At 39.0% G+C, this 26,280-nt stretch overlaps 1 protein-coding gene across 1 annotated transcript in view; it reads right to left on the bottom strand.

Moving 5' to 3' along the window:
• Positions 1–26,280, bottom strand: part of GABRG2 (gamma-aminobutyric acid type A receptor subunit gamma2) — a 93,027-nt gene that overhangs the window by 51,932 nt on the left and 14,815 nt on the right. The window contains exons 2-6 of the mRNA XM_045027516.1: positions 8,079–8,227; positions 6,338–6,405; positions 4,474–4,694; positions 2,484–2,566; positions 1,710–1,847 (exon numbers count right to left, since the gene is read on the bottom strand). Of these exons, the coding sequence (XP_044883451.1) occupies positions 1,710–1,847; positions 2,484–2,566; positions 4,474–4,694; positions 6,338–6,405; positions 8,079–8,227 (659 nt within the window). The remainder of the gene's footprint in view (positions 1–1,709; positions 1,848–2,483; positions 2,567–4,473; positions 4,695–6,337; positions 6,406–8,078; positions 8,228–26,280) is intronic.

The raw sequence follows: 26,280 nt of genomic DNA on the forward strand, positions 1-26,280 counted from the left end.
GAGCTTTTCGTTTTGTGAGACTGCATCATTTCTTTCAGTGAACACTCTCTTAACATTACAAGGAACATCATCAAATGCTCTCGATTCACAAATGCAGGAAGCAGTGGAACAATGGAACTGAAGCTTGTAGCGTGTTCAAATTGTATTACTTTCCCCTTCCAGCCAAATATTCTCCATTAGAGAATGGAAAAAAAAAACAAGGAAAGGGAAACAGCAAATAAAAGAAACACAAGTCAAGTCTGAGTGAAGTCAATGTGAGATTTGCTGCAGACTTTAATAAGAGCAAGACCAGACCCTAGAACCATCCACATATTCATTGCTGTCTTTTGTGAATGTGCCTGTTTTAGGGGCATGACTGAGGAGAGATGCGATGCTGATTATATATTTTTGCTCTGGGGATGAGTGACTCAGCCATGCCTTACACAATGCGAGTTATTAGTAGCTGTGTTCCACCACTCTCCCCTTGCCCTGCTTTGCACCTTTCATCTGCCAGAAATGGTGAAAGGTCAAACATTTCCTTAATGAGATGACAAAATATTTTCTACAGCAAGGATGGCAGAAGGTGCTTTAAGACAAATGTGACCACAGGCTAAGAAGCTTCAGTCCTTTTCTTCCTTCCCAGAAGATTAAATATGTCATCAGTGGTTAATATCCACTTTCTCAGGAACTAGGAACCCGACATATCCTGAACCGCATTGTTTTCACTGCGTATAATGTACAAGCAGGCAGCTTTCAGCACTAGCATACCTCCTTTTGGATTATGCTGGCAATGTGACCCTTTTATTAATAATTATTATCATTAATTATTGTCACAAACCCACAGATCTCTTTGAACTTGTGGAATAAAATTTGGTATCATCAAAAGAAACCTCTTTCATTTCAGCTTTCCTTTTGAAAGTAAGAATCAACGACAAAAGAAATGTACATGAAAGAATATTAGTATGCAATACCCTTTTGGACCCTTAATAGCTTCCACCAGTCTCCAAATGGCTAATCCTTTCCACCACCAATGCTAGAGTGTATGTGTTTCTGACCTAATTTATTAAGTGGCATGCACTTTCCTGCCTAGTTAATGGAGTAATGTTAAAAATGGTGACCTTCTTACTGTATCATTTTAAAGTCTATTACACATACTGAAGGAGGGTATGAAATATGATAGAAATATGGAGCAGAACTACCTGAGACACACCATGTCTAGTTCATGGTAGCTTTTAATAATTCAGAGCTAGCTCTGAGTAAGGGGCAGTGTGCAGCTATGTTGCTGCAGCAAGGGACTTGTAACTTTGGGTCACAATTCTCTCCCTGGCTACCCCCTTGCTTTGAGGGAGACGGGGAGGGAGGAACAGTATCATGTAGTATGGCCCAATAGTAGCTTATTACCCTCTGCACAACTGCTCAGCTGCACAGCCCAGTGTCCTTAGGGATCCAGTCAAGGCTCCACTTATTCTCTGCTACCCACTCCCTGTCCACCTCCATTGGAGGAGGGACTGTGGCCTCTGAGAGGCTGCTCTCTCCTTCCTGTGCTGCTGAGTGTGAAGGGCAAGCTTGTGCAAGAGACAGCATTTCATTTTGCAGGAAACATGAAGATCTGGTGACTCATAAGGAATTAAAATCAATTTGTTCTACTAATTGCCAGTGCTGAGCTCCATACATAACATAAAACAAAGAATTTGAATGAAAACATATTAGAAAACAACAGCTTATCTTACCTGAGGTTGTCTTCACCACTTCAGTGGAATTTCTCAGTCCAATAAAAGAAAACTGGTAGAGCCTCCAAGATCTGGTGTCTCCCACTTCCACCGAACTGCGTTTCCACTGGTAAATAATTTCTTCCCTGGGGTAGCCATCTTCAAGACAATTACAAATACAGCTTGTAATGTACGTTGTGGGAAACATGTTCATTTTCTATTTATCCAGAAAAATATGGAGCAACATAGTTGGGGGAGGGGAGTATGTTAGTTACCTTTCAATTCATTTAATATTTTATTTATTTTCCAAAAGCACATTTTTGGATGCTTCCTCTTTTCTCCCCCCACCCCCAGCCAACTTGAGACATCTAGGGCACAGCCTGCCCCTTCTGAAGTCATTGTCAAATCTCCCATTTCACCCTATAGCTTGATTTCAGAGATGTCAACCCACATGCCAACAGTAGTCATGGAGTGACACATGTATGCAACAAGTGTGACAAAGATACAGATCACAACATTTATTAATAAAAGCTAACTCTCATGGCAAGCATAATTAAGCATTATGAATATCTGTGTATTCTCATATACGCTATGTGTCCCAAAGCACATGCCATTCTCAAGTATAATTATTTATTATACTATATCTGTGAACATATACAATAACACATTTACAGAATAAGTTCCAGATCCTCCCTGATCCAAATTCAATTGAAGACAACAGATTGTGCTAAGAATCTGGCCCTAAGTATGTCAATGCAAATGAAGGTGGAACAGGTAATTTAACACAATACTTACAGCTTGAAAACTCCAGCGGACAGGAATGTTCATCCATTGGGAAGTTATGCAACTGCAGCTGACACTCAGCATCTATTGTCAACCTAAAGAGAAGAGATGACAAAGATTTAGTATCAGAATATACAGCGCATGCCATAGTAATTTCTACTGAAAACTAGTGTGGCACACAAACCAAGATTCTTATCAACATGCCCCCAGCACACAAAATATACAAAACACAAAATATTATACACACATAAACACTGTATACAATAGGTATAATTAAGACATGATGACGGGATTGAAATGGGAGCAGGGTTGGGCACCTAATAATTCTTTGCTCAGATTACTGCTTTTTTCTTCCTTTCTCATTTCATCCCTCATCAATCCAACTTCAAGATCACCTGATATAAACCAAGAAGGCAAAGCAATCTGCTCATCAGATAATGATATTCTGATCTCTAAATACTATTTTTTCACTGGTGTCCTTGTTTAAAACTGTTTGAATTTACCACATGCTCCATAAATTCAGTGACAGTTTGGGTTTGTTTTCTGTTGTGGGGATGTTTTAATATAACTCACTAGCATGAGTCCCATTGGATCTTTCAGGCTTGCAAAAAAGCTTAAGTCTGTGTTAGTAATTCTACCTTGAGGGGCAACGTTGGCTAGAACATAGTCATACAAATGCCAAGATTCTCACTATTTTCATTAGAAAATCACTTAAGATTTGTTAGGGAATTTAGTGCTCATGAAAGTGAGTGACCAACAGCAGTGGCTACAGCCAGGCATAATTCCGGCATGCACTGTGCAAGCTTCAACACACAAGTCTTTGTTCAATACATCATATTTCATCACTTCCAATACTCTTGTAATATGGGATCTTGACTCAAGCCAAGATTTATTATCAGGATTTGAATGTTACTGGCGCTGATCATGATGTTTAATAGAACTACTGATTACATGTTAATGTCAGATCACTAAAGAGAGAAATTGAGTGTTTTGAGGAGAAAAGTAGTGAGGTCTTAAGAGAGAAGAGAGCATGGCTTGAGATATTAAGAACTATTTAACATGTCAAAAGCAGATATAGGATGTGATTTATCAGACTGACTTTGATTCACTCTGGATTTAAATTCCAATCATTTTCCTATTTCTTCCTCAAAATGTGATGAATAATGAATGTAAAATAACTACAAAATAAAACTCTTGTAATTCAGACATTTCTTCCAACATTAAAAAAAAATTCTTAACCAATGAAGAATGAAGAAATTTTTTACTAACCTCTAAGAAACCAAAAGGGAAATACATGAACAGATAGATACGTACATTGTCCTAAAAAACTTTGATGAATATAAACTCAATAGGCTTTGGATCAGACTCTAAATGACTAATATTACCTCACTCATTTTGTCTTTATTTCCACAAGGATTTCCAGGAATTAAACATTTTTCACCTAGGAGCTTTATCCAGCTCCACTGAAGTCAAAAGGAGCATGAAATGAACTTGAATGAGAACAGGAAACTTTGATGCAAATTGGTCATAAATACTGATTAATTCAATCAATGATTTTTAAATCCTCTAATTTAATAGCTAGAAGAGAAAATGATAAGAGTGGCAAAACAACTGGTAAGCGATAAATTGTAAACACAAATCAGGGACAAGATTGTGATACCCTTATATTGAATAGTTCCTTATGCCTCATGTAGTTCTATTTACTTTAGTGAGATTCCTTGAGGAATAGAATAGTAAAATCTGGATGGAAAGAGACCCTTAAATGTCCAGCCTTCTAAATAGATGAAGTACAAATTATCTCATCTCATTTCTCATTTACCAGGACATTTTAAAACTACAATCAGACAAGTTATGTTCTAAGTTATGCATTCCAGTTATGTTTAAATCTCTCCTATGATTAGAAATTAATTTATAAGGTATTTCCTATTCACATTGCAATTGCAGAAAATGTACTTCTTTGGCTTTTCCTTGAGGAACCAAATTTAAATTCAAGTGTAAATACCTTAGTGTATATAGCACTCTGCCATCATTCCAGATCCTGAGCATCCTATTGGGCGTTGTTATCCAATGAGCATCAGCCTTCTTGGAGTTTCGGAAAAATGTATCTGGTATCCAGATCTTCCCAACCATGTTACTGTTCAGTCGGAGCACTTTTATCGTGCTGTTGAATTTCAGACGTCTGTCATACCAGGTTTGGGCGAAAAATATATCGATTGTGTATTCCTGTTCATTAACCAGAAATAGTAGTGAAAACATTGTGCACGGCAGTGTCAGAGGTGCACTTTTAAAAGCATTTCTCTGAAAAACCTGAGAAAGAATTTGCAGTCACTACAAGAGGGATTGATGATAAAGCTGGTTGAAAAACTTATGTGATAAATGTTGTGATTTTTATTTTCAAAAATAAGGTTTGATGCTCCTTCCCCCCCACTCCATTATTCACCCAGTTATAACTGATAGCTGCTGGTCGTATCTTTTTCAAGTCAGTATGTGTCCCTCCCACCGTCCAACCAGTCTTAGTTGGGAGAGGTGTGTTTGATCAGTTATGTAGGGGATACACAATCCCTAGGGTCCTGTGAGGAGGCATGGAAAGAAGGGGAAGGCTTAGCTGAGCTGGAACCTCCCCTTTCTCTTTCCCTGCCTTGGCATCCAGAATGCACATGGAAGTCATGCCTGATCAGGGAGTGGGGTCAATGGAAGGGAGAGAATTCTCTGCCTCTTTATGTCCTCCCATTGGCCAGTCTGTGGTAAGGAAGGAAGACTTGATTGTCCCTTATGCTTGTCCCCTTGCTGCAGCCATTCTGCAGATCTTAGAGGTGTAGTTTGAACTGTGTTTCCAAGAGGCTGTGGGTCTGGCCAGTCACTAGTTTGGGGCATGAGGAAAATATTTGTTTCATATGGCAAGATTGGCAAGGTGTCTGAGCAGGGTTTTTTTCTCCTTCCTTGCAGCATCCTGGAGGTCCAATTCTAGGTTAGTTAAGAGAGAAATTTAAAAGCTTTATGTTAATAAGTGACATTTGTAATTTTGTTGCAATTTGCAGTCACTGAGAAGATCAAAGGGGCCAGCTACCAACGGTAAACATAAGAGACCCAGTAGAAAGCTGGTGGACCCTATCAGTGTGCAGGCCTTAAGTTTTCACTTTCTAACCTTTCATGTACACCTTCATTCCACCTCATGGAGAGAGGGGGAGAGGATTCAGAGGTGTACTGAATCCTAGGGATCAGGCAGAAGGGAGCCACCCCTAACTATGGGATATTTGACATCAGGTCATTTAAAACCACACTGGATCAAAGTAAATGTCAGGTATTTCCTATGGAAGGTCTATCACCCTCCAAAAATTGAAAGTTAATTAAATTGCAGATCCATCCCTCCATCTCTGCTTCATTCTACTGTGTGTCATGATCAATGTCTGTATTTCTATATCAAACATTGCCTCTAACACAAATGTTATGATGTACGTATTACACAGGCTGTTCCTGGCTGTGAGATGACACGAATACTAAAGTGTTGGCCCCTCCTCACCCAAATTATCAACATGTTCTGGAGTGGATCTTGCAAGCTCTTCCATGATTAAATAAGGGACCACAACATGGTTCCACAATTGTGAGCTAGAAACCATGTAATAATGTTAAACACACTCACACCATTTTCTGATATAAAGAAAACCTCTGCTTCCACTTCCCCTTACAACCATGCCCTTCTCCATGAGATTGATATAATAAGGCTTTTAAAATAAAATACATACAGTGCAAGTGTCAAAAATAATGGACGCATAATTGCACTGCAACTATAAAGGAATTATTGCATGCATCAAACCGAATATACCAATCATTAGAAGTGTAGCAAAGTGTTAAAAACAGTTACCTACCATATTGATAGCATTCACTGGACCGATGCTATTTACATACATGTCAGTGTGAATTACTGTTGGTTTCACTGCAAGTAAAACAATAAGAATTGCTAATACAAATGAAGGTTAAAATCCACTACATAAAAACCACACATAAGGTTATTATTTTGGAGTGTCTATTTTGTGTGTGGTTGGGGAGTGGGAAGTAGGGGTGTGTGTGTGTGAGTGTGAAAGAGAGAAACACAGATTTCCAAACAGCAAATATAGTACAAAATAAATTTTACAGCAATAATTCTAGTTCCTCAATAGACAGAGATACTTCAGAGCCGGATTCTGATTGCACTTATACTGGTGTAAATGAGGAATAATTATTGGACTCAAAGACAATACACTGGTGTGAGTGAGATCAGAATGATGCTATGCCCATGTGGTGTTGTCTGTGTAGGGGACTTTGTTTCTCAAAAACATATTTTATCAAATGCTACTCCTTGAGAAAACAAACACTTTTTTCACAGTCCTCTTACACTGTGTTTCATCACTCATTTCACATGATGGGACTCAATGCAATGTGACTGGCATAGCCTGAAGTGATATCTGCAGATAAACAATCACTTCATGAGCCCAAAACAACATTTGGGGCTTGCAAAACAGGAACAGAAAACAATTGTTAGACTAACTTAGTTTGAAATATTGTTCCCCCACTTTGACCATATTAATTCCAGACACTCTTAACTAAAACAAAATCAATGTTCCACTCCTTTTATTCCCTAAATACTGGGATTGGGAGAACAAGCCATACAACATTTCTGGTTATATGTGTTTCATTGGGAATTCCCCTGCTATTTTTACAATGTGTAAGTAAATATTATCATTGGGTGTTACCCACATAAACACTCAGGTTAACTTTCTTTGTGGAGTAGGTAAAAATTGTCATCCTTGGTTTTAAACCTCTTCACAGACTTGCTTGAGCTAACCTATTTCATGGAGCTTGCTTCCCCCTACTTCCCTTTGTTTCTCTAGTCCATGACTTCTCTGCTCCTTTCCACTCTTATTATTATTATTATTATATGAGACCCTTCACTTCTGTAGCTTTTATGATCTGGGATAGACTTCATATGTTGCTTCACTTCTTTAACTACTCCATTGCTTTTCTAAGCTCATATGAAAACCCATATGAGTGAGAGCCTCAGCTGATGAAAATGGATATAAACTTCAATGATGCTATGCTCATTACTTCAGCTGAGGATCTAATCCATATTGTCTCCTTTTTCTGTACTCCTTTCTATCCTCTCCATCTGCTGCTATGTATTATTTGTAACTCTGTGACTGTATAATTTAACTGTTTAGAGCACTTAGTGATTCTCACCAACATTTACAAATCTGAATGCTTAAAGTTAAACGCCTAACTCCATGTTTAGGCACAAAATCGAAGTGGCCTGATTTTCAAAGTAGTTGAGTTTCTGCAGCTTCAGCAATTTCAATAGAATTTGTGGGTGCTCAGAACTATTGCAAATCAGGCCACTTAGGTGCCTTGAGATGGATTTATCAGCCTATCCTTATACACCCTTATACACAAGTCTGACTTACACATCTTGGCCAGAGAGTTTATGATAGATATTTTAAAAAATGAAGTTATATTGTATTATATTATGTTTTCATACCTTCTTTGTGTGGATTATGCTTCCAATACATATATTGCAATGTGAGAATTCTCTTCCTCCAGCCCCCATTTCAATTAAAAATAGGTTAGAAAACACACCTCCTATGTCAGGTCTCAGTTTGTTGTCATATCCCTCCAGCAAGCCATTTAAAATCAGGGTGACATCACTCTCGTGGACTTTGGGAGTCAAAACCCATGTTTTGTTGGATGTATAATCTTCATAGTCATCATCCCCCTTTTGGCTAGAACTGTGAAGGAAAGAAAATTGAAGAACAAGAAAGTCTTGAAAAATCCGAATGTTGGAATTACATCCATACACAGCCCCTTTTGAAAGCGTGCTAAATGAATAATCCTGTTCTAATAGCACTGTAGTACTTCACAAAGCATTACACAATGTTGCCCATTTTACGACAGAAATATTGTAGACAGGATGTCGCTTATTACCTAAGGTTAAAGCTCACTTTAGTGAACTTTCCTTTGGTATAACAGAGATCATTTCCTGTGTATTCTATGGTACATCAATGCTTCTGTCCTTTGAGACATCTGTTTCTTCTCCTCTTGACTCAGCTGGGACCTAGTATAAAAAAATCTCTCGTTGTCACTTAGTTTATGCAAAACTCCAGTAGAATATTACTTTGTACGGACACCAGGTACTTGCATTATTTCCCTTTGAGATGATAACTTGACATACCCTGTTAATGACAGGACCAATAATTAGATGAATTCAGACAAACTGTCATGTGGCCTCACTGCTCTATGACGAGCCTGAGTTTGTTGCGCAACTGGAAAGTTCAACACAAATCGTTTTGGACTTGGTTTTCACTTTCACTTTTGCTCACCAGAGGCCAACCAAAAATAAAAGAGCCGATTTGCAATTTTTTTTCTGTCACCAGACTAGGACTCACAGGAAATCCAGTAATCCAACTCTCATACTATAGAAAGGGCAAGTCAGATGCTGAGAACTGTAAATTACAGCTTGCGTTTTCTTCGAAATGCCTGGTTCTAATACCAGGAAAAGTGATATTTCTCTGGCACAGTGTTAGCAGATACTGTGCAAGCTCTTTCACACAGTTCTGCTGATGCTCCTCTATCCTGAGCTGCTGCAAGATTCTTCCTATTCCAGCCTTCAGATCGTTCTTGATTTGAGACTGTTAATGGTGCTGAAAACATGCTAAATTATATAGGGTGTTCACAAATAGGAACTAAAAGGAGGTCATCACACTCATTTTTGCTTGAGAACACAGTCTCATATCCATAATGTGTGAATTATAGCCACACCTGTAAGAGGCACTAGTAGGGGAGGGGTACAGGAACTCTATTTGCTGGATCATCAGCTGTGCTGAACTCATGCTTGAAGGGAGGCAACCCTAGTGCAAATAAGTGCAGCTGTGGGATCCCCAGCGACCACTGTACTGGCCCAGAACTGCAGTGAGCTAAGAGCCCAAACTTTCATCCTTAGATCACCATCTCTTTGCCTCTGGCCCACTCTGGAAAACCCTTCTGTAGAGGGAAGAAAGGCTGGGTGGCATAAAGCCAACTATGCTTCCTCTATGCCACCACGGGATTCCAACAGCACAAATGAGATTTAACGAGGGCTGAAGATCTGGATCAGTTTCTCATCCCTTCCCATTACAATATCATGGGAAGAAGCCTTAATGAAGCAGCTTGCTTTCCCTGGTCGTGATCATGCAAGGTTCTTAATGTCTCTGAGAGGAGCCGAATGCCCTGCCCTTGAAGTCCATGGGATTTAAAGGCATTTGGCATCTCTCAGGAAGCAGTGCAGGACTGGACTCCATAGTGGAAGACAGGGCTATTTGGTGATGCCATCAAAACCACATTCCAGAGGAGATAAGGCTGGGACAAGGTCAGCACTGCCTTCCCTGTACACAAGCTAGCACTTGGAAGCTGATACTGGAGGTAGTGCATGCTATACCTTTTAAACATGTTTAGCAATACCATTTTGTGTGCACTCCCCCAGGCATCCCTCTGTACTGCTTAGGCATCATGTGCCACCAGCCATCACCGGTCAGATACTACATAATCCTTCTCCACCCAGCCAAAGAGAGATGCACATAATTGAGCCTTTAATGTTTATTGGCGATCAAGAGGACAATTTTTAATTGGCACTGTGCTGCATAACTCTCCGCTGTGTAGAGACAAACCGGGCACGGATAATTAAATTGGTGAGGGAAGCTGGTTTATTCAACGGTCTGGAGTTTCAAACATTTAATTGCATTTCAAAGGAACAAATCTCAGGCAATATACACCCTCCTGTATGGCGCAAGAAGCCATATAATCTATATTGCAAACACGGGATTGGATTATATGTTTTTTAATCTGTATGAAATGCATAGAAAACCCAAAGTAATTTATCAAAGTCATGTGTCTTTGATGTAATCAAAAGTTTTTTCAGAGTTCCTTCTGAAGAAGAATTTTCTATTTTCCTACGTGAAAAAGAAACTCTAAATAAAACATCTCTTCACTCACAGAACACAGTCCTGAATACAAGGGAGGGGAACAAGGTTTAAAACTTGAGCTGCTGATTACAATGGTTACAATGACAGAGAGAATAGTATTCTTATTTGGCCTAAAAGGATAATACTGAAGACAGTCCACAAAAGACCTTACAATCTGGATTCAAAGTTTTATGTTGTCTGCTTTGTACTGCTCTGGTGACACAAAATTGCCATAAACCCAATTTAACTGACCAGTGAAGCCAAGTTTATTACAGCTGTGTTGCATCATCAGAGCAGTGCAAGGCAGCCAGAGCGAGATGGTGAATCTGGCTACACGGAGTCAGTGGACAATGAATCTTCAGTAACTGTATTCTTATCTGAACTAATAGTCAGTCTTTATGAGTAAACCTAAGCAGAAGATTAGACCAAGTAGGAGATTTTGTTTAAACTTGTTTATTTTTAATGTTACTCTTTGGTGCCCTTCTTTTACATTTTATAATTTATATTTTTGATTAAGTGAATATAGATATATTTTAAAATATCCACATAAAAGCTGGTTTACACAAATGCAAATATAACCTGGTAAATGTTGCCTGTGATTTAACTGCAGATTTTTTTAAAAATGCATTTACTAGACAAACAGTGATGAAATTTAATATTGGGCGTGCTCTGGGTATATAAGAAAGCAACTATTAAATTGTAAATCATAACCCTGACAGAGGAGGCTGGTCATGCTCTGATCAATGCTGGATGCAAATCAGGGACAAAAATGCCCCCCGCTGTAGATGTTAGTTTTATGATCAGAAAACTTGCTATGTGAAAATGGCATCTCCTCACACAACAGAGCTGCACCTTGTGTCACTGAGAGACAAAAATCAAGTTTTTGCTACCTTAGACAGTAAGCATTAATTTTTGCAGAGTCCACAGTTATAAGATAGTGAGATATAATGCATTCTGCTCATGCATCTAATGAAGAAACATTAATCAAAACCATGCCATTTCATGGATATAATACAGTTTGGCCCACCAAATGTTATTACTGGTGATGATTCACAAGCCAAAAGTTAGTGTTTCAGGCCTCAAGATACATTTTAAGGACTAATATGTAGAAAAGAGTTCCATCTTTTTACTTGTAAACTAAGCAAATGTGGTATAAAAATCCTACAGAGAGCAATAAACCTGGGAACCCCATGATACTATTTTTAGAGTGACTATTCAGAATAGAACCTGGCTTTAAATTGAATAAATTCTCATATAGCAATATTTCCACAATCATATCAGTATTTATTTCAGAGATCTAAAGTACATACCAAGAAGACATTCTCTCCTAGCTCTCTAAAATGAGTTTGCTTCATTGTGTTTCTGTCTTATTTAAATAATGTATGACTTCCAACTTCTAGTTCTAAAGAGCATTTTAGGGGGAAAAAGAACAATTTTAACAGCTGTCTCTTGTTTATGCAATGTTGAGTAGAATTTACAAATTTGTAAATGTTCCCTTTGGCAGTACATGAAAAAAATATTTAAAACTCTTTTTCCTTGTGTGTTTTATATACTTACAATCTATTAGTTTGAATTCTTTAATTTTTTTTAAGATTAAATTCTTTAATCTTAAAAAATACTGCTAATCTCTCAATTATATTTAGATATGAAGGACATATATAGCATTTTAGAAGACCATGTCTATTATATTGATAGAAAAAGAAAATATAGTGCAGAGTCAAATGTATATGGAAAATAAAAACTTTCAAAAGTGAAGAAATGGAACACAGTAGATGATACAATAGGAGCTAGAATGCTAAGGGACCAATAAGACTTCTTGAAATATCATGCATAGTTATCTATCTAACTGGAAGTTCTTCTGGTCTGTGTTTGTACAGAGCCTCACACAATGGCCCAATTTTGATTGGAGCCTCCAGGTGGTAATGTAATACAACTATATTATTAAGTATTATGATATGCTCTTTTAAAAAATATTTAAGTTGAGAACATCTCCTCATACTACCAATGTTTTCTATTCCCAATTGACAGTTCCTGAGTGGTGATGAGCACCCGTAGCTCTCATTGACTTCATGGGGACTTGAAAGTATTCAGCACCTGGCAGGATCAGGCCTAATAGTATTTAAGGATGGGAGAGTTTAGGACTTTTCAGATTTTTTTTTGAGAAGTCTACAGACAACTTTGTTGATTTGCAGCCCACTAGTACTAAAGACTCCATCTCATCCTTGATGATGAATTGCAGGAGTGGGACAGTGATCTGTTTGCTCTCCAGGGAGGTGGTGTCTACTAAACCTTCATCAGTTGCCACTTCTGGCATTTTGAAATCCCAAACCTAAAAGGAAGTCAAAGGCTTCATGAGTGATTAACGAAGGGACAGTCAGTCTGATACCTAATGAAAGTTATGTTCTTAAAGCCCTATTCATATTCTTAGGATCCTCTGAGCCCATATTATCAGAAACAGACTGGTCTATCTTCCAAGTGTTTTCAGCATCATGAAACTAAACTGGTAAAATTCTCCTATCAAGATTATTTGGAAACACTTCAGGAATTATCTTTTTTATCCTTATGAATACTAGAGGACTTCAGATGGAATACTCAAAACAAGTAAGCAAATGTACATTCCTATCTTGCTAATGTGCATTAAAGCATATTTTTTAAGAAGTTAATTTGTTTTAGCAATTTTGACACAATGATATGCCCTCCTATCCTGTTGACAGCCTGGAAGAATAAAATATATGAATTCAAGCCATTTTATTAGAGGTGTTTGGTCTACTGTTTTGAGGTAGAACTTCCTGAGTTCTAATCCCTGCCATAAGCCAACTCTTTCTCTAGTTTTGGACAAGTCACTTAATGTCTCTACCTCTGTTTTCCCATCTGAAAAATCCAAATAATAGTAATACCATCATAGGTCAGACTCTGATCTCCTAGCTTAATATTTAATAGAACTTTAATTTCAATGGGAGTACTTCTTCAGAAAAGTACTATTTAGTGTGACTAAAGGAGTCATAATCAGGCCCTTAGAAACTGATTGCGAAAACACTTATGTTCCTATATAATCTGCCATGCTTGAAGAGTTACTTATGTGCATGTTTGCATGATTCTGTTTGCATTTTAGTGGAACTCCTCACTTGACTCAAGCTACTGACATGCATGTTTGCAAAGTCCTTTGAAGATGAAAGTTGCTAAACACTAATCATTATTTATTAAATTAGATGAGAGAATGTGTAAATTTAGATCCAAAGACACCTCATCGGGGGGTGACAACACAAGACTGGGAATCAGGAGATTTTAATTGTATTTAATGTATGTGTATTTAAATGTGTCTGTCTAAAGCTCAAGGCACACATGGATCCGTTCACAAATGCATACAAAACTAAGAGTCAATTCCCAGTAGTGGTAAAGATTTTGGACTTTGGGTAATGTAGCCTTTTTTGTCTCAGCTTTCCCAACTCTAAAATGTGGATGGCAATATCAGCCCTACCGTAGAGTGGACTTAGCATTTAATTCGTAATGTTCATTAAGCTCTTCAGATGGGTGGCATTATAGAAGTGCAAGTCTTATTCAAGTTGTTAACTATTATGGGCCAGATCTTTAGGTCCTATGCTGATTTCATAGAATCATAGGGTTAGAAGAGACTGCAAGGGTCATCTAATCTAAACTCCTGCCAAGATGCAGGATTTGTTGTGGCTAACCATCCAAGACAGATGGCTATCCCAGCTCCTTTTCAAAATCTCCAGTGAAGGAGCTACCACAACCTCCCTAGACAGTCTGGTCCATTGTCCTACTGTTCGTACAGTTAGGAAGTTCCTGAGATTTAATTTAAATCTGCTATGATGTAGTTTGAATCCATTGCCTCTTGTCCTGCCCTCTGTTGTAAGAGAACAACTTTTCTCCACCTTTTTTATGGCAGCTTCTCAAGTATTTGAAGACCGCTAACATTTCCCCCTCTTAATCTCCTCTTTTCCAAATTTAAACATACCCAATTCCTTCAGACTTTGCCCATGTGGCTTGCATTCCATCCCTTTGATCATCTTTGTCACTTGCCTCCGGATCCTTTCCAGTTTCTCTACATGCATTGACCAAAATTGGACAGTACTCCAGCTGAGCCCTAACCAGTGCTGAGTACCATGGTACTATCACCTCCAATGACTTGCATGCTATGCCTCTATTAATGCAGCCTAAAATTGCATTTCCTTCTTTTGCAACACCATCGCATTGCTGACTCATGTTGAGATTGTGATCTACCCCAACTCCCAGTTCCTTCTCAGCAGTGCTGCTGCCAAGCTAGTTTGCCCTCATTTTGTATTTGTGCATTTGGTTTTTCTTCCCTAAATGTAGCATCTTACATTTGTCTTTGTTGAATTTCATTTTGTTTTCTATAGTCCGTTTCTCCAATTTATCAAGGTCCCTCTGAATGTTAGCTGTATCTTCCAAAGTGTCGGCAACCCTCTCCCCCAAGCTTTGTGTCATCTGCAAATTTGATCAGTATACTCTTTATTTCTACATCAGGTTTGGCATAAGAGAAGTTAAACAACACCGGACCAAGAACAGATCCCTGTGGAACCCCACCTGAGACCTCTCTCCAATCTGACATCATTCCATTATTAATTATTCTTTGTGGTTATGTATCCACTTAATGGTAGTTCCTCTGAGCCTGCATTTCTCCAGTTTACGTATCAGAATGTCATGTGGGACTGTGTCAAAATCCTTGCTGAGGTCCAGGTATATTATGTAGGTATATTAACTCATGTGTTAGCTAATCTTGTAGAATGACTCATCCACTTCTTCCTCCTGATTTGGTGATCTACAAGAGACTCCCACCATAACATCACTACTACTCTTTTCCCTTTTTATCCTCACCCAGAGACTCTGTAGGTCTGTTGCTCACTTCCTCTTGGACCTCAGAGCAAGTGTATATATTCTTGACTTACAGCGCAACACCTCATTTTTTTCCATACCTATCCTTCTGGAATAAGCTGTATTCCTCCATGTTGGTACTCCAATCAGGTGAGTTGTCTCACTAAGTCTCTCAGTTAAGTCATAATTTTCTTCATATACCATGACATCCTGTGGCACCGGAACTCTTTTAATGGTGGGGGTGCTGAAAGCTGGGGCTGGACAGGGATAATAGGGCAAAGTCTGGGGACAGGCATGGGGCCAGAAGTGGAGCCATGTAGCCAGGACCCTGTGTGCAGTGCCAGCAGCAGAGCCCCAGATGTGGGGCCAGTGGCCAGGATCCTGGGAACAGAGCCCCGGGAGTGGGACCCTGGGTGCGAGGCCAGCGGCTGGGAAGCTGGACCCGAGCCTGGGTGCAGGGCCAGGGACCTGAGTGCGGGACCCCGGCACGGAGTCACAGGGCCAGCAGCTGGGGAGCAGGGCTGGTGGCCGGGACTCAAGCTCCAGGCTGGGGAGTCGAGGCCTGGGCACAGGGCCAGCAGCGCCACATAAAACCCGGGATGCTGCAGCACTTCCCGCCCCCATAGTTCCTGCGCCTATGCAACCTGCTTGTAATACCAGCTGAGGATCCAGTCCTCTATATTTATTGCAATACCAACTGTTCACACTTCTGGTGATCACTATTCTCAGGAGGGCAAATGTAGTCTCTATATCCCTAGTTATGGAAGCCCTTTGATAGTATAGATGGTTCTCTTGTGCAAGCAGATGAGGTTTGCAGCCCTTAACTAGCACAAAGCCCAGTTCCATTGACATGTGCTCTTCCTCAGTGCACAAGAGTGGAGGATAGCAGGGTTAAAGGATCATCCCTTCCCAAGTATCCTGCTCCCATGGTGGAGTTGTGTTGGTGCTATGGGGAGTTACTTTATTCAGTCAGTGGGCTGATGCAGCCTGTGAAGAGCAGCTCCTCAGCTCTTGGGAGGGGATACTTTCCTCCTCCTCTTCTCTGGGCTGTCTAGGGACACACCCGTAGTGCAAACCAGTACTCACAGACATGGCCAGTGTGCTTATATGCTACTCTTTAAATAAATACAAAGAATGGAAATGCACATCTTCATTGTGTATCTGCTCCTGCTCCTAATATTTTGCCACTACTTTAAATGAGGTTAAGGTACAAGAAGTGACCTCAAAAAATGACATTTCAGTGTCTTAAATATATTCTCCCTTAGAGATTTTGGAGTTGAGTTTGTTTGGTTCAGAATTCAACATAACAGGCCTAATTATCTATTTCTATACTATCATGATTTATTTAGTTTCTTATACAATGCCTATCATTACACTTTTGGATTGCTTTTTTGCTAGCCCTCATTTAATCCATGACCATTCAGGTTTCTGTTTGCAAAGAGTAATGCATGTAGCTGGCAGTTTCCTCAAGGGGAGATCAACTCCTGTTTGAAGTTTATTTGGAGTAACTCTAATCAAGTCAAAATTATCCAAATCAGAGACAATTTAGTGTAATTGAGAGGTGAATCAGACACAATTTCTTGGCCAACTACACCTAGCATGTGAAAATCAAGTTGCACTCTTTCTGATTTCTATATTATCCCACAAGGGGAACCCACAAGGGGAGAGGCAACTCTAGATTTAATCCTGAGTGGAGCGCAGGAGCTGGTCCAAGAGGTAACTATAGCAGGACCGCTTGGAAATAGTGACCATAATACAATAACATTCAACATCCCTGTGGTGGGAAGAACACCTCAACTGCACAACACTGTGGCATTTAATTTCAAAAGGGGGAACTATACAAAAATGAGGGGGTTAGTTAGGCAAAAGTTAAAAGGTACAGTGACTAAAGTGAAATCCCTGCAAGTTGCATGGGCCCTTTTTAAAGACACCATAATAGAGGCCCAACTTCAATGTATACCCCAAATTAAGAAAAACAGTAAAAGAACTAAAAAAGAGCCACCGTGGCTTAACAACCATGTAAAAGAAGCAGTGAGAGATAAAAAGACTTCCTTTAAAAGGTGGAAGTCAAATCCTAGTGAGGCAAATAGAAAGGAACACAAACACTGCCAACTTAAGTGCAAGAGTGTAATAAGAAATGCCAAAGAAGAGTTTGAAGAACGACTAGCCAAAAACTCTAAAGGTAATAACAAAATGTTTTTTAAGTACATCAGAAGCAGGAAGCCTGCTAAACAACCAGTGGGGCCCCTTGACGATCAAAATACAAAAGGAGCGCTTAAAGACGATAAAGTCATTGCGGAGAAACTAAATGGATTCTTTGCTTCAGTCTTCACGGCTGAAGATGTTAGGGAGATTCCCAAACCTGAGCTGGCTTTTGTAGGTGACAAATCTGAGGAACTGTCACAGATTGAAGTGTAACTAGAGGAGGTTTTGGAATTAATTGATAAACTCAACATTAACAAGTCACCGGGACCAGATGGCATTCACCCAAGAGTTCTGAAAGTACTCAAATGTGAAGTTGCGGAACTATTAACTAAGGTTTGTAACCTGTCCTTTAAATCGGCTTCGGTACCCAATGACTGGAAGTTAGCTAATGTAACGCCAATATTTAAAAAGGGCTCTAGGGGTGATCCCGGCAATTACAGACCGGTAAGTCTAACGTCGGTACCGGGCAAATTAGTTGAAACAATAAAGAATAAAATTGTCAGACACATAGAAAAACATAAACTGTTGAGCAATAGTCAACATGGTTTCTGTAAAGGGAAATCGTGTCTTACTAATCTATTAAAGTTCTTTGAAGGGGTCAACAAACATGTGGACAAGGGGGATCCGGTGGACATAGTGTACTTAGATTTCCAGAAAGCCTTTGACAAGGTCCCTCACCGAAGGCTCTTACATAAATTAAGCTGTCATGGGATAAAAGGGAAGGTCCTTTCATGGATTGAGAACTGGTTAAAGGACAGGGAACAAAGGGTAGGAATTAATGGTAAATTCTCAGAATGGAGAGGGGTAACTAGTGGTGTTCCCCAGGGGTCAGTCCTAGGACCAATCCTATTCAATTTAAATGATCTGGAGAAAGGGGTAAACAGTGAGGTGGCAAAGTTTGCAGATGATACTAAACTGCTCAAGATAGTTAAGACCAAAGCAGATTGTGAAGACCTTCAAAAAGATCTCACAAAACTAAGTGATTGGGCAACAAAATGGCAAATGACATTTAATATGGATAAACGTAAAGTAATGCACATTGGAAAAAATAACCCCAACTATACATACAACATGACGGGGGCTAATTTAGCTACAACGAGTCAGGAAAAAGATCTTGGAGTCATCGTGGATAGTTCTCTGAAGATGTCCATGCAGTGTGCAGAGGCGGTCAAAAAAGCAAACAGGATGTTAGGAATCATTAAAAAGGGGATAGAAAATAAGACTGAGAATATATTATTGCCCTTATGTAAATCCATGGTACGCCCACATCTCAAAAAAGATATTCTAGCACTAGAAAAGGTTCAGAAAAGGGCAACTAAAATCATTAGGGGTTTGGAGAGGGTCCCATACGAGGAAAGATTAAAGAGGCTAGGACTCTTCAGCTTGGAAAAGAGAAGACTAAGGGGGGATATGATAGAGGTATATAAAATCATGAGTGATGTTGAGAAACTGGATAAGGAAAAGTTATTTCTTATTCCCATAATACAAGAACTAGGGGTCACCAAATGAAATTAATAGGCAGCAGGTTTAAAACAAATAAAAGGAAGTTCTTCTTCACTCAGCGCACAGTCAACTTGTGGAACTCCTTACCTGAGGAGGTTGTGAAGGCTAGGACTATAACAATGTTTAAAAGGGGACTGGATAAATTCATGGTGGCTAAGTCCATAAATGGCTATTAGCTAGGATGGGTAAGAATGGTGTCCCTAGCCTCTGTTCGTCAGAGGATGAAGATGGATGGCAGGAGAGAGATCACTTGATCATTGCCTGTTAGGTTCACTCCTTCTGGGGCACCTGGCATTGGCCATTGTCAGTAGACAGATACTGGGCTAGATGGACATTTGGTCTGACCCGGTACGGCCATTCTTATGTTCTTATGTTCTTATTATCATGATCAACAATAGTATTTTTGAAATCTAAATCTAGAGCCAGATTGTTAACCACATACTTCTACTAGTGATCAATTAATCATGCAGGTAATCCCACTGAAGTTATGAAAACAACTGTTCACTGGTGAGAGTAAAGGGTTCACAATCTGGCATTTAGCAAACAATTTGGTTGGTGTTTCAGGAGCTAGAATAGAATGCCACTCACTTCTCTCCAGCTGTAATGACCCCCACGTAGCCTCAACATTCAGACCTGGGGCCAGATACCCAGCTGGTGTAAATCTGCATAACTTCAGTGTCTTCAGCTGAGATATACTGATTTAGACCAGCTGTAGCTCTGTCCCTTGATTCTTTGGCCATGTCAAAGCTTCCCATTAAAATAAACTTCAAACAGGAGTTGATCTCCACTTGAGGAAACTGACAGCTACATACATTCCTTCTTGCAAACAGAAATCTGAGTGGTCATGTTATGCCTGAACAAAAAACCTGCAACAGTCCTGGACAGTCACTGACTAATTAGCTCAAATCTACTAGAATATGTTTTGTTTGGTTGCTGGTGGTTGTTGTTTGTTCACAATCTAATCTTTTATACCAAAAAGGCCATAAAAGCCATAGAACCTGCAGCAGTCAGTTAATCTATTCATGCATATGGTAAATCTTCCACTAAAAGCACTGCTGTTTTCTCCCTCACACTGAAGGATTGCTCTCTTCCTTTGTAATACTAGTTAATTTAAGTAAACACAGTCAAGCTAAACTCATTCTCTGATACGTAAAAAAAAAAAATTATCCCAATCTGTCTGTCATCCATTATTCATAATGATAATGTGCTCATTCAGAGGGAAGGATGTTTTCCAAGTTCCCATTGCGGATACAGTAAGGAATGAGACACTGTGGAGACTGGAGTGTTTGCAGGAGTTTACAGTATCTCTGGAGATATAGTCATAGTCATATAATTTCTGGTTGATTGCAGATCATATTCTATGTAAATCTTACTCAATTAAAATGAAATATATGGTTACATAAAATTGTGGGTCAAAAAATTCTATCTTTCTCTCTTAGGTACATAGATAGCCACCACTTCCACACTGAGTCTCCCACAATCTTTAAGTCCTAGGCTAGTGCTTTAGCCGCTGACAATGTTTCCTGCACTACCCTTAATTCTTTATTATTAATACCAACACTATTTCTACAGTTGTGTCTTGAGGCTCCAACCCAGTTGTCGTTTGGAACTATACAGTCATGTAACTAAAGGATGGTCCCTGTCCCAAAGAGCTAACTCAGTATGTAGCGTAGCTCCACTGAAATCAATGGAACTACTTGCAGGATACAAACAGGCCAATGCTCAAAACTTTTGAAGGTGTAGTAATGTTAGTCTTGGGTGTGATTTTTTACAGCATTTTTATTCTGGCAAAAGCCACAAGGTAGAAGCAGTTAAACCTGCAAAAAAGTGCTTTCGCCAGCATAGCTTGTTTTATTCAGGGAACTGGTATGAGCTATACTAGCAGAAGCACTTTTTTTTCTGGTACAAGTTGTGTCCATATTAGAAGAGTTTGCTGGTAAAGCTATATAGGACTTAGGTACTAATGATTGTCAGTAAAGGTATCATAGTCTGTCTGCAAATGAGACTTATCTAGACAGCAACATGGAAGGGTATATTGAAGTAACTGATCTGATTTACAACTCGAGTATTCTAGTTTTAAAGTGGTATAATTCTATTGAAATAAAAATTGGATCCCGAAAACACAGTATATGTATTTTTTCTAATTCTCCCCCCTTTAGAAGAATAACTCTATGAATCTGTGAATGGCTTTTTTTTCATTATTGCTTGGGCTGTGATCACATTCCCCACATAAGCATGTGACATCCTGCAATTACAACACATTACACTACACACAGCTAATAGTTTCTTTATTCCATGAATTTATAACCAACAACCAATCAGTCACACTAGCATAGAATCTTTCCAGAAGCAACAAGCTAATTCCCAAGGTAACACACACACACATATGTCACCTGCATTGTTTCTTCTAGGAAAAGCAGGATATGAACTTAAAACAAACAAGCCATTACTGTCTCAGGGGGGAAAAAATATTAACACAAATCTTGTAAATCTAGCAAGTAATTATTTTGAAAGAAATTAATGTCTGTTCCTTTACTGCTGCTGAGATAAAAGGGTGATGAGCAAATTGATTCATAGAATCCTAAAATCATAAAAATTAAAGAGGGAAAAGATGGTGCATATAGTTCAACATCTCTGCCAAAGTATAACTGTTCTCTATGGTATATTTTCCAGGGATATGACACCCAGCAAAGTATCATAGCCTGAACCGTTCAAATCATTTAGATATTCAACACAAATATTATTGAAGTTTTCAGATTGATAATTAAATAATCAGATTGAAACTCAAGATGTTTAACAGTAGTAAATGCTGTTGAAACAGACAAAAGATGAATTACTAGACACCCCCCAATTGTAGTTCAATACAAAGAACTATGAACAATTGTCAGAAAAAATGCTAAGGGAAACAAAAATGATGGGAATTTCTGTCTTATTTGTCTGTCTATATATCTTGTCTGTATGTCTGTTAAATTGTGCTAATCAGTGTTGTGTCTGAGCTATTAGTTGGTCCTGTCATTGCTCTTTCTTCAGATATAGATATCCACAACAAGCATCAAAATGTTTCACTTCATTTATTTAACATATATATGATTATAGCGTATGAAGCAATCGTTGATTTAATTGTGTTGACTGCTGCAAGATTTAGTACATTTAACATTGCAATTTTACCATAGTCTGCAGGGATCTTAAAGCAGCCACATTGTATTTCCTTGGTATTACATTGTCCTCATCTGAATTAATAAATTCATACTTTTAAGAAAATCATGTTCAAGAGTAAGAGAAATTAAACTTCAGAGTTACTCATGTAACTGGGGTTGTTCTGTTAGATATGGATTTTATTTGGCTCCTAAATATGATTTCTCTCCTTATGTTCAAAGACAAAGCAGCTTTTAGTCAAATCATTGAACTAATATTAATAAATAATGTGACTCTTCTGGGGAGGATTAAGACAGTATTGACAACCCAAAGTGTTAAAAAATGATAACGTATGCCCTCAAAAGCTCACAAGATTGACTTAAAATGCATGAGATTTCCAAAATATATTTGGGGTTTTTTTTATTTACCTTCCAGTTTTCAAGCTTTTGAGGCACACATTTTCAAGCTTTTCTATACCATGAAGATTATAACTTTTCATTACCATGAAGATTATAAACTCACTTATGACTCATGATTTATGTCATTCTATGGCTTGAGGCACTGGAGCTTTAAATAGAAAACAACATATATTGCAAGACTCACAATTTAATAATAGATACATAGATTCTAAGGCCAGAAGGGGCCATTGTGATCATCTGGTCTGACCTCCTGTGCAACACAGGACATAGAACTTCCCCTAAATAATTCCTATAGAATATCTTTTTTTAAAAATACTATCTCAATTTAAAAATGATCAGTGATGGAGAATCCACCACCACCCTTAGTGAATTGTTCCAATGGTTAATTACTCTTGTTAAAAATTGTTAAAAATTTACATCTTATTTCCAGTCTGAGAATAGGAACATTATTTGCAATTAAATGGGGTTCAAACCCACAAAAATCACTGAATAATCTTCCTGATTTAGAGTTAGAAGAACCCAGAGGGCTAGTCACAGTAGAAGACTCTTAAATCAAGGAAGGAGCCTGAAAGCCTCTTCAGAGATGGGTCCTGGATTTCCAATATACCAGGATCATGGTTAAGACACATCTGAAATTTACTTACATATTGAAACTTGCAGCTTTACTTGGTTACAATGAATATCCCTATGAATTTCTCCTGAATACAGCAATGTCTGTCAACTCACGGCCTATGAACATAGACCATGCTTTGGGTTCTACATGTCTTCTGACAGTCATTCAGCCTCACTGGCAGAAATCAGCCATCTCTAGCCTAACACAACTGTTGATAAATCTCTTCAGTAACTCCTGCTAAAATACTGCGTGACATTCAAGACTTTATTAGTCACTATAAAGCTGTTATTCACAAAGGACTGGTTTATCTTTCAGTCATTCTGTGTCCACCCCCAAGACATTCTCTCAGATAAGCAACTTCTTGTTAACCACATGATAAATGTAAGTCCCTCAGTAGCTGGGATTTAACCAGCTATGCTCCACGTACGTGGATTCAACTGAGGTTCAAAATGCAGAATTCAAAGTTATAAACTGAGGATTATTTATATTTCTTGGGCGCTATCATGATAGTTGACTGCACCAGGTAACATATAGTCCAAACTGGAATGATAATATAATGCAGACATAGGAACCAGGGACTAGATTTTCTGTAGCCCTACAAAAAGTGCTGTGTTTGCATATTGCATTTTATTGTGATTTGTTGTGTATTCATTGAGATGGAAAAGAGACATAAAGAGAGCTGAATGGCTCAAAGGACTGCACTAGGCTTTGGTGTCTTTCATATCTATGCCATTGGTTCAAATCTAGTCCAGACTGGTAGTGACTGAAAGTAATGACTGATAGTGAAATGGGTTGGTGGCTTCTGGCCAGTTCCTCAATTGTTGCCAAATTACTGGGAATGGACACCATTGTTGGCAATCTCAGCAGAGAGGTCAAAGGTTAATGGGAACGTACCATGAAATGCAGCATCCCACCCAAAAGAGGTAGCACCAGTAAAAAGCTGAGGTGCACTGGTTGAGGGAGTTGATGTTGAGGACTGTGATAAATAAAGGGCTTTCAATCTCCAGTTCTGTCAAGATGAACTTACACATGTAGCCAATGTTGAATTATCTTGCAATGCAGGACTCCCTAACAGAGATGCTTCAATAAAAGCTATGCTAGCCAGTGAGAAATGCATACAGCAAGTAAGGAATGGGGTACCTATGAGGAGAGGTTTAAATATTCAATAAGCTGCAAAAACAACATTTGTACCTTTTCAGTATCTAATGGATTCATAAAAGTGAACAAGTGATTCATACAAGCACCCACAATATCAGATGATTATTTCAATTTATCATAGGATTCAAACTGAACTGAACATTTTATAAGAAAGTTTTCTCATATTCTATTTCCTGGAAATTATATAATTTACCCACCTTCCTCAGGTTTTTTGTTTTGTTTTTCTAATGTGCTTATTTAAGTGACAAAAACACAAAAGCAGCCTTTTTTGCAATATGTCACCAGGTTTGATTCCCATTTGGCCAGAAAAAAGGAAGAATAGAGTCATAGAGTTTAAAGCCCGAAGAGACCACTAAATCATCTAGTCCAGGGACTGGCAACCTTTGGCAAGCGGCCCATCAGGGAAAGCCACTGTTGGGCTGGGACGGTTTGTTTACTTGTGGTGTCCGCAGGTTTGGTTGATCGCAGCTCCCACGGGAATAGGTGGCCCAGCCCGCGCTGCTTCCCACAGCCCCCATTGGCTTGGAAAGGCAAATCGCAGCCAGTGGGAGCTGCAATCGGCCAAACCTGCAGACGCCACAGGAAAACAAACTGTCTCGGACCGCCAGTGACTTTCTCTGATGGCCATGTGCCAAAGGTTGCCGATCCCTGATCTAGTCTGAGCTCCTGGATATCACAGGCCACTGCTATCAACCTTCACCTGCACACTAAACCCAACAACCAAATAGAGGTATGTATGGAATGTATGTATGTATGGAAATGAATAAGAGGAGAAATAAGTGTGGGTAACCTTTTCACTTTAAAGTCTTACTTTATTCCAAATTGTTTGCCTATAGCTAAGTACAGTCATGGCCCTAGTAAAATTATGATCCTCCAATGGGTATTTGCAGTTTTTGAGATCAACACTTTCAGAAGTGGTGTTTAATTTTGAATGCCCTAATTCTGTGTGCCAAATTGGTGATACCTTCAGCCTGACTGTCATAGCTCCCATTGCTGAGCTTTCATGATGTGACATTTTGGAGATCATCCAGACCAGGAATGGGTTCTGTCACCACCTGCCCTGTAACCTTGGGGTGCCTTAATACTGTGCTTCTATAGCTCAGATCCCTGACACCCAGCCTATCCACAAGCACAAGGTCTCACCCTGGCTTCCTCCAACCTAGTTATTCCTTGCAGGGTAACACCAACAGCTCTTCTGGTCCTGAGTCTCCCCAAATCCGTCCTTCCTGAGTTCTTTCCTGCCAGACACTTGGACTTTTCTCCTCTGGTTCATCACCCCCAAAGTTGTGAAACCAGTCACCCAAATACCCGCTTACTCTGTCCCCTATACTCCACACAGTTTGCACAAAAGAGACCTGCTTGGTGTAAAAATAATATTATTTAATAGAAAAATCAGATTCAAATATGAACTAGTAAGGGAAAGCCAGCATATACAAGTTACCCAGAAAATAAATATAATGATGAAATAGGGTGACCAGATAGCAATTGTGAAAAATCAGGATGGGGTGGGGGGTAATAGGTGCCTATATAAGACAAAGTCCCAAATATTGGGACTGTCCCTATAAAATCGGGACACCTGGTCACCCTATGACAAAACCTCAGGCTTTACATTTCCATATTAGATAAAATCCCCTTTCTAATACAAATTACCTATTGCCTTTGAATTTTTAGCCCTACAGCCCAAGTCCCATGAGCCCTAATCAGTTAACCCAGATGGGGACACTCAGTGGCCTGGGTTTTTTATTGCAGCATAGATATACACAAACATGCTTCATTGCAAGGCCTGGCCTTTGACCCTTCCTGGGATAATCACTACTTGTTGCATAGACTCTAACCAAACAGTTTTTCATGTTTAGAATCCCATTTTGGGGCTATAAATGTGATGTTAAAAATGAGTAAAACTAAAAAAAAATCTAAACATTAAAATGTAATGTCTTCTGTGTGTGAATTTCATACAT

Source organism: Mauremys mutica, chromosome 8 (genome assembly GCF_020497125.1).
Source record: "Mauremys mutica isolate MM-2020 ecotype Southern chromosome 8, ASM2049712v1, whole genome shotgun sequence".
NCBI classification, from domain to species: Eukaryota; Metazoa; Chordata; order Testudines; family Geoemydidae; genus Mauremys; species Mauremys mutica.